This window comes from Cololabis saira, chromosome 23 (assembly GCF_033807715.1).
Source record: "Cololabis saira isolate AMF1-May2022 chromosome 23, fColSai1.1, whole genome shotgun sequence".
Lineage (NCBI taxonomy): Eukaryota > Metazoa > Chordata > Actinopteri > Beloniformes > Belonidae > Cololabis > Cololabis saira.
In genome coordinates, this window is record NC_084609.1 from 14,137,060 (window position 1) to 14,149,791 (window position 12,732).

Consider the following 12,732-nt stretch of genomic DNA (forward strand, 5'->3'; position numbering starts at 1 on the left):
GTTACAGTCTGTGAGATTCAACAGGCGGAAGAAACTCCCACCTCAGACACAACAATGTAAGTGCAAAAACTATTAACTTAAAAAAAATAAACAAATAACTGTCGCTTTGTCTGTAAAGGTAATTTTCTTTTAAACTGCGCAAAAGCTTAACAATTAAAAATACATATTCATAAATTCTCCGGCGGATGAGAAACCATTGTGTTCCTGTCGTGAGTTTCTGAGTTATTATGGGATAACCTGCTGTAGTTTTACACTTAAGAGAGGATTATTATTTTTAACGTATTGCAATAACACCGTCCACTAATCGCACCTGTTGAGCCCCTAAAACCCCCCAGGTGAGTTCTCTAAACACGCCTTTGTGTCCTTATTTAACCACCTCAGTCTGCACCAGACCTAAAGAAATATTACTAATAAAACCTGCAGGCTGACCAAGTCTCTTTTTCCCCAGTTCTGTCTGCAGAAACCAAAGGTTTTGTCCATTGTTGGTGGGTTGTTCGGGCTCCACAGTGGTCGCCTTGTTGTCCAGCACTTAAATTAATCATCTTCATGTGCTTCGTTCAGCGTCTCTTTATCAAAGTTTACAAGTCTACTGCTCCCAGAGTTCAGCTCAGTCGATCTGAATGACTGAGTTAAGAGGTTTGCATTTGCACACAACACCAGGAGACAAGAAACTACATGGAAAAGTGCAATTTGCAGCAAAAAAAAGTGTTTTAAACAGTAGGAGACAAGAAACTACATGGAAAAGTGCAATTTGCAGCAAAAAAAGTGTTTTAAACAGTAAAATACTACTGCTTGGTCTCATTATAATCTGTATAAATCCAGAAATATACTGAATTCCAAGGCCTTGCATTCGATTTACTACTCATTGATTGTTCCCTATTTATCTTACTGTTTGGAATTGTGGGGATCCACCTTTAAAACCACCTTAAATTCAATAATAAAACTTAAAAAACGAGCCATACGTATCATCAATAAGGCTGATTACTACGCTCACACAGATCCACTTTTTCTAAATTCTCATGTTATGAAATTTTATGATTTGTTTTATTTTAAAATCCTGCAAATTATGTTTAAAGCAAAATCAAAAATGCTCCCTGACCCAATACAGAGGTTCTTTTCAATTCAGGAGACTCGTTACAATCTTAGAGGTGTCTGTAATTTCACAGTACAAATAGCTAAAAAAAGGTATGAAAAGGAGACGTGTCTCCATCACTGGAGTTAAATTCTGGAATGATGCTAACATAAATTTAAAAACATGTCATTCTTTTGTTGTATTTAAGAAAATGGTTTGTAAAGCTATTTTTGAAGCTTATGAGTGCAAGTGACCATCTGTAAATGTTTCTTTGCTTTTCTATTGTTTCTTTGCCTTTTGTTGTTTCTTTGCTTTTCTATTCTCTTTTTGGTTTTCTGGAGGTCTGTAGCCAAAAATAGAAAGTTGGTACTACAGGATAGGCTCTTATAAGCATTTGCTTCAGCCTATGCCTTTTCAGTTATTGTTCAACACATTTTTTTGGTTTTGTATGAAAAGTTAATGCTGTGTACAATATTTTTTTTGGTGTTGTTTTGTGTTGCAATGACTGAATAAACTTCATTCATTCATTCATTATCATTATTGCAACAGTATTAATCTTTAATTTTACAGCAAAAAATAGGAGGTGGGGGGACAAAAACACCACCATGTGCCAGAAATTCTGGCTGATTTAATGTAAACCTGCCAAAAAAAATTGGCTATGGTTTTTATTTTTCTTCTCCTTTTACATTAGAATAAATATTTAAACAGAAATGCAGTGGGGACCTCGTTGAACATCCTGTGCAAAGTCAAAGGTCCTTCAGCATATGAAACAACCTCCTGAGCTCATCAGATGCAGATGTGGGGGATGATTTCTGAAAAACAAAACGCTGCCTCTTCATTTTTTTGTCTTGCTTGGAGTCGAGCGTATCGTTTGTCTGCAAGGGCACATATTGCAAAATGTTGACATGCTTGATTATTGCTGGGTTCATGTGGGTGTCACAGCTGTTTTCTTCCTGCTCCTGCTCAGGTTGGGGAGGAGATCGTTGTTGGGGGCTCTCCTGGCTCTGGCTGTCGGGGTTTACCTGCTGAAGTCTCCCATCGACCCCAAACCACACGTGTAAGTTGTGTTTTTATTCATTATTCCATAACTCGCCCCAGTTTCAGCATTAATCTACTGTGCAGTTTAAATGCAGGTGTTGGAAACCATTTCCTCTCCTCAGCAATTACACAGGTGTCTGTCATATAATAGCCTGTTTGATGCCTGCCAGTCAGGTTTTAGAAAAAAACACAGTACAGAAACTGCCCTCGTCAGAGTTATCAATGATCTGAAGATTAACACAGACAACCACAAAGTCTCTATTCTGTTACTTCTCCACCTTAGTGCAGCTTTTGATACTGTGGACCATGTCATTCTACTCCAGCGCCTTGAACAGTGTATGGGCCTCAGAGGCCTCAGTTCTTAACTGGTTTTCCTCATATCTAACTTTTTCGGTCGGCAGATATAAATCTGATAATGTCAGCATTCAATATGGAGTCCCACAAGGGTCAATTCTAGGTCCCCTACTTTTCAATTTGTATATGTTACCACTTGGGTCCATCATTCGGCATCATAATATTCAATATCCTTCTTACGCTGATGACACACAATTATATGTATCAGTTACTGCCAATCATTTGAGCCCAGTCAATGACCTCATTCAATGCATTACAGATATCAAGTATTGGATGGCAACAAACTTTTTACAGCTGAATGAAGAAAAAACAGAGATTCTTTTAGTTGGTCCAAGTGCTCTGAGGCAACATATTCTCCCTCTATTAACTCCTCTGTCAGTCAAACCTTGGGTGTTATGTTAAATGCTGATCTTAACTTCCAGAAACACATAGCTAATATCTCCAGGACTGCCTTCTATCATCTCAGAAATATATCTAAAGTAAGATGCTTTCTGTCACAATCAGACTCTGAAAAGCTGGTTCATGCTTTTATCTCCAGTAGATTAGATTATTGCAATGCACTTTTTGCAGGACTGACAAAGCAAGTGTTACATAAACTCCAGCTTATTCAAAATGCTGCAGCCAGAATTCTAACAAAAATCAAGAGGTATGAACACATCACTCCTGTTTTATCCTCTCTTCACTGGCTCCCTGTTAAACAAAGAGTAGATTTAAAGTACTTCTTATTGTCTTTAAATCTATGAATGGCGTAGCTCCCTCCTACATGGTTGACATGCTCACTGAATACTTACCGGACCCTTAGATCAGTGGTTCCCAACCTTTTTTCCTTGGAGCCCCCCCTACTTGTGTCTAAGACCAGCCGGGCACCCCGACCCGTACATACTGGCAGCAAAAGAGTAAAGTGATTTGTTACAAATCTTTAATTGAAAAAATTAACATTAATTATGTTTTTGTGATACATTTCTCTTTCGTTTACCCTGTATACATATGACTTTGTCTTTCTCACCTTCATTCTGTGTCACCAATGTATAAAATATGCACAAAAAATAATTGCAAGGACATAAAATAATTTCTGAAAAATGTCTCTTTTAATATGAGTGCAAACATTTTTAACATTTTTCCTTTAACAACCTGTCGGAGTAGTAGTATGATTAAATGTTGAAAAATGATATAATAATAAGTTATTAAGTTTTTATCCTGCTAAATAACTTAGTTACTATATTTTGGTCATTTTAAAATACTAGGTAGGTTTATACAGACTTGGATTACAGTATTCCATTAGGTGTGTTATTTTTTATTTATTTAACATGCGCAAATATAATTTTTACAACTGCATATCCTCAAAGCAGACAAAGTTTTCATTGCCTTAGATCATCAAATAAAAGTCTTCTCATCATACCTAGAATTTACACTAGATCTGCTCATGGTGCTTTCAGTCACTACTACACTCTCTGCAGGAACTAAGGCCGCGTTCAGACTGCAGGCACATCTGATTCATATCTGAATCCTTCTCATATCCGATTTTCAGGGCTGACTGTCCACACTGTTTTTAGCAAGTGTCCAAATATAAGGTCTGCTCCAACAGTGCCCTCTTTCAAAAGCAGACTAAAAACGTACCCTTTTGCACAGATGTTTGAGTAAACTCTACATGGTTGGCTGGGTGATCGCACTTTTGTTAAAATGGAATTATGGTTGTTATTGTTGTTTTTCTCTTGACATACTTTTGTCTGTTTCTGTTATTGTAAACCTGTAATTTTGTTTGTTTATGTATTTGAGCACATTGAGTCCATGCTCATCATGTGAAATGTGCTTTATAAATAAATGTTCCTTTTCCTTCCCTCAGTCTGAAGGGTCCCCCTCCGGCCCTGGAGGGTGTGCTGGCCGTGAACACCCGCCTGCAGAGGGGCCGCCGGCTCTTCTCAGGGAGACTGCATGGACCAGAATCCTTCACTGCTGACAGGGATGGTGAGGAAGGCTAGAAATCCTCTGGGGACTCCTCGCATACTATGTGCTTTCAAGTTTGCATCCTAAGATGTTGTTGTTCAAGGGACAAGTTAAACATTGACACCAGCGTGGCATCTTTGATTTGTCTATTGGAGTTTTGGTGTTTGGCTGAGAGTGTTCAGTCGGTCACAGACCTCACTAATCCCATCTGCATGCGTTGCACAAAACACAGATGTTGAGGTGTAATTTATAAATTACCCTCAGGTCTCCAAGTAGTAATGGTCTCATGTGAAAAGGTTATTAGTTTCATACTTTATAAACAAAAGTCCCAGTGCTTCACAGCTCACCGTGTCGTGGCAGAGTCTCTGGGTGATGTTTTATTGTCCTAATTAATTAATTGGTTGCAGCTTTGAAGTTGTGGCTGAAAGGCACCATTTCTGGATGGTAGTTAGTCTTTCTGCTCCATTTAGGTTCACTTAATCTGGTAGTGTGTATAATTCATTTATTTGTTTATTCTACAATATTATGTATATATGAAAAATGAATTTTCTTAAGAGGAAACGGATGGCATTCTCCTGATGGCAGAAATGTAAATAAGCAGGAAGTAGACATCTTTGCAGCAACTACGTGTGTGTGTTTCAGGTAATGTGTACACAGGAACAGTGGACGGTAAGCTGTGGAGAATCGGTCCTGATGACAGTCTCACCCTCATCACACACATGGGACAGAATCTTCCACAATGTGGTTTGTATTTTTTGGCTGCAGCTTTTTTCTGCTTGTTCAGGGATGACGGCGTCCTTCCTTTTCTCTTTTCCAACTTTTTTTTTCCCTTTTCTTTTAATGCGCTTACATTTTGATACTACGGAGACTTTCCTGACCTAATAATAATTTCTTTTAAGTTTCAGATTAGATTTTGTTGACACATTCCCTTCTCTTTTAGCGTGGAGATGGAACACAGTAACAAAAGTTTTGCCAAAGAGAACATTTCAAGTGTTTGTCAGGTTTTAGTGTCTCTTTGTGATAAGATGAATAGTAGAAATATTTACACAATAAGTCATCTTTCAAATGAAAAAAAGGAAAAAAAAGTTAAATAATATTCTGTTGTAGACCAATGGGTTCAGAGCAAAGTCAGCTCAGAGCACTTGAAGCAGAAAGCACTGAAAGTTTACAAAATTAAAAATAATCCAAAATATATTCAAATTCATACATCATCTAATTCATTCCGGTTCATAATCCAAAGTTGAATCTAAAATTCAAATTTCATGTAATGCCAGTTGAGGCTCCAGCAGATGACAGGCTGACGGCCTATAGATGCAACAAGAGTTAAACAAACTGAAAAATGATTTTTATTTTCTTTTTTCGTCAGATACTTTTGGAACCCTCCAGTCACTCACAAGACGTTGCGCTGATGTTGTTTTGTGTGTTTTCAGGCAGCAGCACTGCCTATGAGCCCGTGTGCGGCCGTCCTCATGGCGTTCGTATGGACCGCCGCGGTCAGCTGATTGTAGCCGACTCCTACTTGGGGCTTCACAGCGTCGACCCCAAAACAGGAGAAAAGATCGTACTAGTATCTAATTCAGAGGGTACGACCTTTTCACTGCTGAATGAAGCTAACTTGGTGCTATTTTGGTGATGACCCTTCACTCTGGTTCTCTCCTCTGCCTTCAGGAGCCGATGGCGTTCCCTTCGCCTTCCTAAATGGCCTGGAGATTTCCTCTCAAACTGGGATCATCTATTTCACCGACTCATCCAGTCGCTGGGGGCGCAGACATGTCAAACTGGAGGTGAGAGCAGATGAGTTAATTACCGTCGGGTCGCAGCAGTGAAATAATTGAAGCGTGACAGAGCTTCTGAGAGGAGCTGAGTGAGGTGGTTTGTGTGACTCAGCTCTTCCAATGGAAGGCTGATGCAAGTAGGTTTCATTGAGGCGTTTCTTTTTCCCCCTGTGTTGCTTAGCAACAATACCTTTCAAAACACACAAGAGGACTCTCGGGCCTGTTCTTCATACACACTAGAAAGAGTCCATTCAGCAGCGCTGGTGAGGCTCCAGGATGAACTTCAGAATAAATTAACCTCGTGCCAATTTGAGCAGGAAAGATTTGAAAATGTAAATGAGAAATCAGATTTCCTGGAATATACTCATCGTAAGTCTGTATGTAAATCAGATATGTGAAAGGAAAGAGCTTAGATTCAATAAAGTGTTCATTCACCTGAGAGAATTAATAAACCAGGAAAACCGACTATGAGGATGTAACAAGAGTTTTATTTAATTTGAACATGAATTTGTTAGTTATATTCATCCACTTTAACTCTGAGACAAGTAATTGACTGACAAACGTAATAGTATTAATGAAACAACTTTGAGGTTGGTTTATAAAAATACACTTTTTCCATGTGAAGTGTGAAACAAAAAGCATTTTCACACATGGCTTTTACGTATGTTTTACGACCGGAGGACAACATTCACTGGTTGTTCTGTATCGATCAGCGGCCCAGCTTCTCTCTCGGCCCATTTGACAGTTGTGCTGTAGGATTTTAGTTGTTGTTTTTAGTTTCTGTTAGCAGTGGGTAATAGAAATTCATTTTTGTTTCTGCTTCTTGAGTGTCTCAGGAAAATCAATAGACGATAGACCTCACAGTGGGGATGAAGTCCACATCCGAGCCAGTTAAAACTATTAAAGCTGGCTCTCCCCCTGATATTAATCTCACAGCTGCAGCGAGGCAGGCCCTTGCTTTTTCAACTTTACTAGCTCTGCGGTTAATCCTACTTGACTGGAATCTCACTCGCCCCCCATCATTCCAATCTCAATAAACCATGTAGTTGCCTCTAGTGGTATTGCCTTCTCATTTTTTATTTATTTATTTTTCATACATAATGTATCTATTTTTTTCATATATTGTATAATAATGATGATGACAATGACTATTATTAATATTGTTGTTCTTGTTGTTATAACTGTGTTATAGGCAGTGTTCACTTGTGCTCTTCAGGTTTCGGGGACTGGTGTGTGGGCGGGTTTGTGTGTGAGAGCCTTATGTAATATGTATGTTGTATGTGACTGTTTTGTACTGTGTTGTACAGTATGTTTTATGTTGGACCCCCTCAAAAATGAGATGATTCATGTCAAGGGGCTATCCGTTAATAAACATTTTTTTTTTATTACATCATGCAACTCGTTGGATTAGAGAAGTCCTGTACAACCTGAAACTAGAGAAACCTACAGTAGGTTCTTCTCACTCAATGACTCTGAGAATCTGAGAGATTTGAGAACACTTGGCGCCCTTTCCTGGAAGTGGTCAATTCTCTTGACCTATCTCAAGATGATTTAAACACCAGTCCCTGTTATGTTGGGTTCTTTTATCCACAGGACTGTCTCAGAAAATTAGAATATTGTGATAAAGTTCTTTATTTTCTGTAATGCAATTTAAAAAAAACAAAAATGTCATACATTCTGGATTCATTACAAATCAACTGAAATATTGCAAGCCTTTTATTATTTTAATATTGCTGATTATGGTTTACAGTTTAAGATTAAGATTCCCAGAATATTCACATTTTTTGAGATAGGATATTTGAGTTTTCTTAAGCTGTAAGCCATGGTCAGCAATATTAAAATAATAAAAGGCTTGCAATATTTCTGTCGATTTGTAATGAATCCAGAATGTATGACATTTTTGCATTACAGAAAATAAAGGACTTTATCACAATATTAAATGTTTCTGAGACAGTCCTGTAAGTTATCTATTTTGATACTGTGTGTGTGTGTGTGTGTGTGTGTGTGTGTGTGTGTGTGTGTGTGGGATTTGTTGACAAACTGTTGATGTAAATCTATCCGTACACACTGTTGGATGATATTGTTTGTCATGTTAATGGAAAATCGCAATAAAAAAATCTGGGAGAAAAAGACAAAACAACTAATAAAGCCAACCTGTTTCAGGTGATCGAGCTGAACACCCTCGGCCGTCTTCTCTCCTACGATCCTCGGACAGGAAATGTGAGCGTGCTGCTGGACTCGCTCTACATGCCCAACGGCATTGTCCTGTCACCTGACGAGCACTTCCTGCTGCTGGCCGAGACCAGCATCGGACGCATATTGAGGTACGCACTCGCATATTGGAGGACATTTACATCAACCTGCACTCATTTCCTGGAAACTGACAAACTCTGAAGCTTTAGTCCTACCACGTCAACATGACCACACACACACAAGTATTTGGTTGATACCCAGTTGCCTCCTCTCAGGTACTGGCTGAAGGGCCCAAAGGCCGGCACCAAGGAGGTCGTCATGGACAATATGATCGGTTACCCCGACAACATCCGCCTCAGCGACCACAGAACGTTCCTGGTTGGCATAACAACGCCTCGCTTTCGGAAGTTTCTGCCTCCTTTCCTGGATATGATTGCTCCGTATCCAGCTGTCAAACGCCTCCTGGCCAAGGTAGGTTCTCTCACCGTCGCTGCACTCGTGTCACCAATGGTGATTCAAAGGACCCGTTAGTGTATTGGTTATTGATATGGCACATATTGATACACGATAAGTTTGCTTAACATGCAAACACACAGTCAGATATGAGCTGGAGGGGACTAGTTGGAGGATATTGATTGATTGATTGATTGATTGATTGATTGATTGATTGATTGATTGAATTGTTTATTTCGAACACATAAGGAAAAAAATATAAGATTTTAAAACAAATTCAAAACATACAGGAAAAAAAAAGCAACAACAACAAAAACGTAATACAAACAGGGAAAAAAAAACAGTGTCAGAAAAGGAGCAGGTAGAAGTAAAACTTATTTAACCCTGCCCCTTTGTTACCTCTATCATAAATTAAACATAAATCTTAATAATAAATAGCTGCAATTACCTAATAGGCTACCGATTTTCCCATTGGTTGTACCTTTGCACCTAACCAGACAACAAACACCATATTGCCTTAACATAACTCTTCCTCAACCAAATAACTTCCCAGAACTTCCCTTTTGTACAGTTTTTTAAATTGATTTATATTTGTACATTGCTTCAACCATCACCCAACCCATTCCATAGATCCACTCCAACAACTGAGATACACATGCTTTGAAAAGTAATTCTACATTGTTCTGGGAGGCAATGAAGCAACTTCAGTTCTAGTGTGTCAAAATCTGCGCTAAAAGTGTGACTGCAGCCAGAGTTGAAATCATCTTCATGTGGCAGTGGCGAACCTTTCTCATCTTAACATCTGGAATCTGTGACAAAGCACGAAAAGGCACTTTTAACTGAGATTTTCAGTGCAACATTTTACCATTTTAGCCCACAGAAAGGGGCGTGGAGTAGGTCAACAGGTTGAGCGAGTGCCAGGCATGCTGAGGCTGGCGGTTCTTGTCCCAGGTTTGAACCTTGACCTTTATCCCATTCCTGTTTTACTATCCTAACTACTTTTGTCTTTCTTAACAGCCAAATAAATACCAAAATGTCTTTACAAGAATAACAGAACTCCAATAATCCAGAACATCCCTTATTTGTGTAACTGTAATAAAACTATAATGACTTATGTTTCTAGAAGAGTTCCTATCATGAGAGAACAGTGAGGCAGCTGCTTTGGAGATGCAGCGGTCGTCTGCCAACTAGAAACTCTGGCACTAGTAGCTGTTGTTGAACAGGCAGAGAACGTGGGGACAGACGTGCAGTGTCCGTCACAGAATAGATGTTGAAACTCTGCTGCTGGTTTATCAATCTCTGAATGCTGTTGGGCCTAAATACATCTCTGATCTCCTGGTCCATTATGAACCACCCAGAACCCTCAGGTCGCCTGGCTCACGCCTACTTTCTCTACCCAGAGTTAGCACCGAACACGAAGAAGCAGCGTTCAGTTTTTATGCTCCTCCCTGTGGAACAAACTCCCAGAATGCACCAGGGCTGTTGAAGCTGTAATTTGCTTTAAATCAATGTTGAAAACCTTTTTATTTATTTCTGAATTTCAGTAATCCACCATAATGTAGTAAAACCTTTATTTCTTGCATCTCATTCGTTTAATTCTGTTTAATTAATGTCGGTCTTTAATTTCTGCTTTTAAACTCTTACTTTTTAAAGCATTACAAAATATATTTTTATGTGAAGCACTTTCTGTGGAAAAGACTGTAAACTATTGTCCTTAATGCATTCGTTAGGGTGTGATTGTGTACAATGGGAAAGAACGCTGCCTAGAGATCTGTGTAGAAAACGTGATGTAAGAATGTGTGTTTTTTTTCCTCTTCCTCGCTCCCATTAATTCATATCAGGCCTGTTAACGGGCATGAAGCTTTGTTCTCAGCTCTGCTCTGACTAGATGTTGTGAAATCTGGCAGGACAGGGGCAGGACCTTCCAGAAACACAGATGCACTAAATAAAACACATACTCTAAAAGTGTGTGGACTGAACACTTGGGGAAAATAATGGACCACACAAGTAACTTGGATTAAAGATTGGTCCAAAAATGACTAGCAGGTTTTGTAGATTTAGCTTTACTGAAACACATTCAATAATATTTTTGCATTGTATTAAAGCTGCAGTTGGAAACTTCCCAGAAATCCAGTAACTGGAGTTTGCTGTGCTAACGAGAGCGCGTGCAAGAAAGTTACATTACTACAGAAAACCGAGGCGTCAGAGAACCGTTACGCTAACCCCTGCAAGGCGCTGAGGCTTGCTTACTTGCTTCTCTGCAGCAGTCTTCTTCCGTTGAAATGAAAAGTCCATTAGGGCACAACAGGGTTCCTACTTAAGTCATTTTTCCGTCTTGGTAACCAAGACAAAAATAACTGGACATCCTACCATTTTACCATCCAAAACTGACGTACATTACAGTATGTGCTGATATCGGTCATCCCAAAATTTTAACTGGATGGGGCCGACATAATTGTGCCCCGCAGCTTCTACTGAGAGCGTGTTGGACATGCCTACTGTGATTTCAGCAGTTCATTACTTAAAGGGGACCTATTATGGCATCTAATACCTATATTAAACAGGCCTTGAATGTCTTAAAAACAAGCTTTTGATTGTTTTTGCTAAATAAATTAGAAATTCAGCCTCTGAGCCATGTCTTTATCTCTAACCTCATTATCTATGTGGGATTCTGAGTGGGCGGGGAGGCTATGATAATGAGGCTCTGTGCTGATTGGCTGCCTGAATGACGCGATACACCGCTACGAAAAAATGGCGGAAGCTCCGGCCGGCGGAGTTAGTTGTGGGCGTGGTTTCACGCATAGGAGGCCAACCTATGTAAATCGCTCCCGTCATTACGTAGCGACGGGAGCAGAATCTGAACGGCTCGTAGAAGCCACATCACACTGGATGGATCATCCGGGCGGCTGTACAGATATTGCAGAATTTGGTTGCTTTCCTCCTTCTCTGAGTTGGCAGGCTGAGGGGAGACCACTTTATATATGTTAAAGCCATAATAACATAATAAGACCTATTATGTTTTTCATAATAGGTCCCCTTTAAACAAGTACCAGGTGCTTCGAGAGGAATAAGCTTACGAAGCTCGTCCACATTCTCACAAATAACTTTGATCAGTAAATACACAAATATATAAGACGGAACTATCTTTGTTACAGAATTGATCTTCATATAATTATAACTGCGATGACGGATTCTGTTACTAACTACAAGGCAGCATATTAGCATATTGCTCCACAGCAACATCTGTGGGGCCTGGAGACAATCACGCACATGTTAACGGTGATTTGTGTACTGATCCGAACCGAGCGGATGCCCCAGTTTGGGATACTCGGGTCAGGCTGGTTAGAATAATTATTGCACTGTGAATATTAAGATTTAAACAGAATTTTAGAGCATGTAAAAATGAAGACACAATATTAGTCATAAATACTAAGACATCCTTGGCTGATAAACACGCAGCACGAGCTTCTCGCACAGGGGAAGGCCTGCGTGACACAAAGCAGGTGAGGGAGACGGTCGGGGGAAAAGTTGGAAAAGATGGGGCGATTTGAAAACAAAAAGGTACACAGATGGAAAAAGTGAATTCTGAGAAAAATGTGAAGGAATAGTCCGTTCAGGTGATATTTGTTGGTTTGATGGATCATTAATGTTTGAACGTTTTGATAACAGCAGTAGTATGTTGAAGATATCCAAGAATTGGTCGCAGAAATCCCTTCTTCAGTCTGGGCAGTAGGCTGTAGCTCTAATGATGCCACTGCAAGACGTATTGGACAGTGTTGCAGCTTTTACTCTTGCAACGGGAGAAAGGACGAAGCGAGACGTTTGCTCAATTTGAACTCTTTAGTGAAATAAAAAGGGTCAGCAAAATATTACAGCATGTGCAGCTATTCAAAAGAGGTACAG

General features: G+C 39.5%; 1 protein-coding gene across 1 annotated transcript in view; it reads left to right on the forward strand.

Moving 5' to 3' along the window:
- The window catches only part of zgc:194209 (uncharacterized protein LOC570908 homolog), a 21,106-nt gene continuing 8,374 nt past the window's right edge, over nt 1–12,732 (forward strand). The window contains exons 1-8 of the mRNA XM_061715316.1: nt 1–56; nt 2,040–2,129; nt 4,308–4,429; nt 5,051–5,152; nt 5,839–5,991; nt 6,077–6,192; nt 8,347–8,507; nt 8,652–8,847. Coding sequence (XP_061571300.1) covers nt 55–56; nt 2,040–2,129; nt 4,308–4,429; nt 5,051–5,152; nt 5,839–5,991; nt 6,077–6,192; nt 8,347–8,507; nt 8,652–8,847 — 942 coding nt within the window. The 5' untranslated portion in view covers nt 1–54. The remainder of the gene's footprint in view (nt 57–2,039; nt 2,130–4,307; nt 4,430–5,050; nt 5,153–5,838; nt 5,992–6,076; nt 6,193–8,346; nt 8,508–8,651; nt 8,848–12,732) is intronic.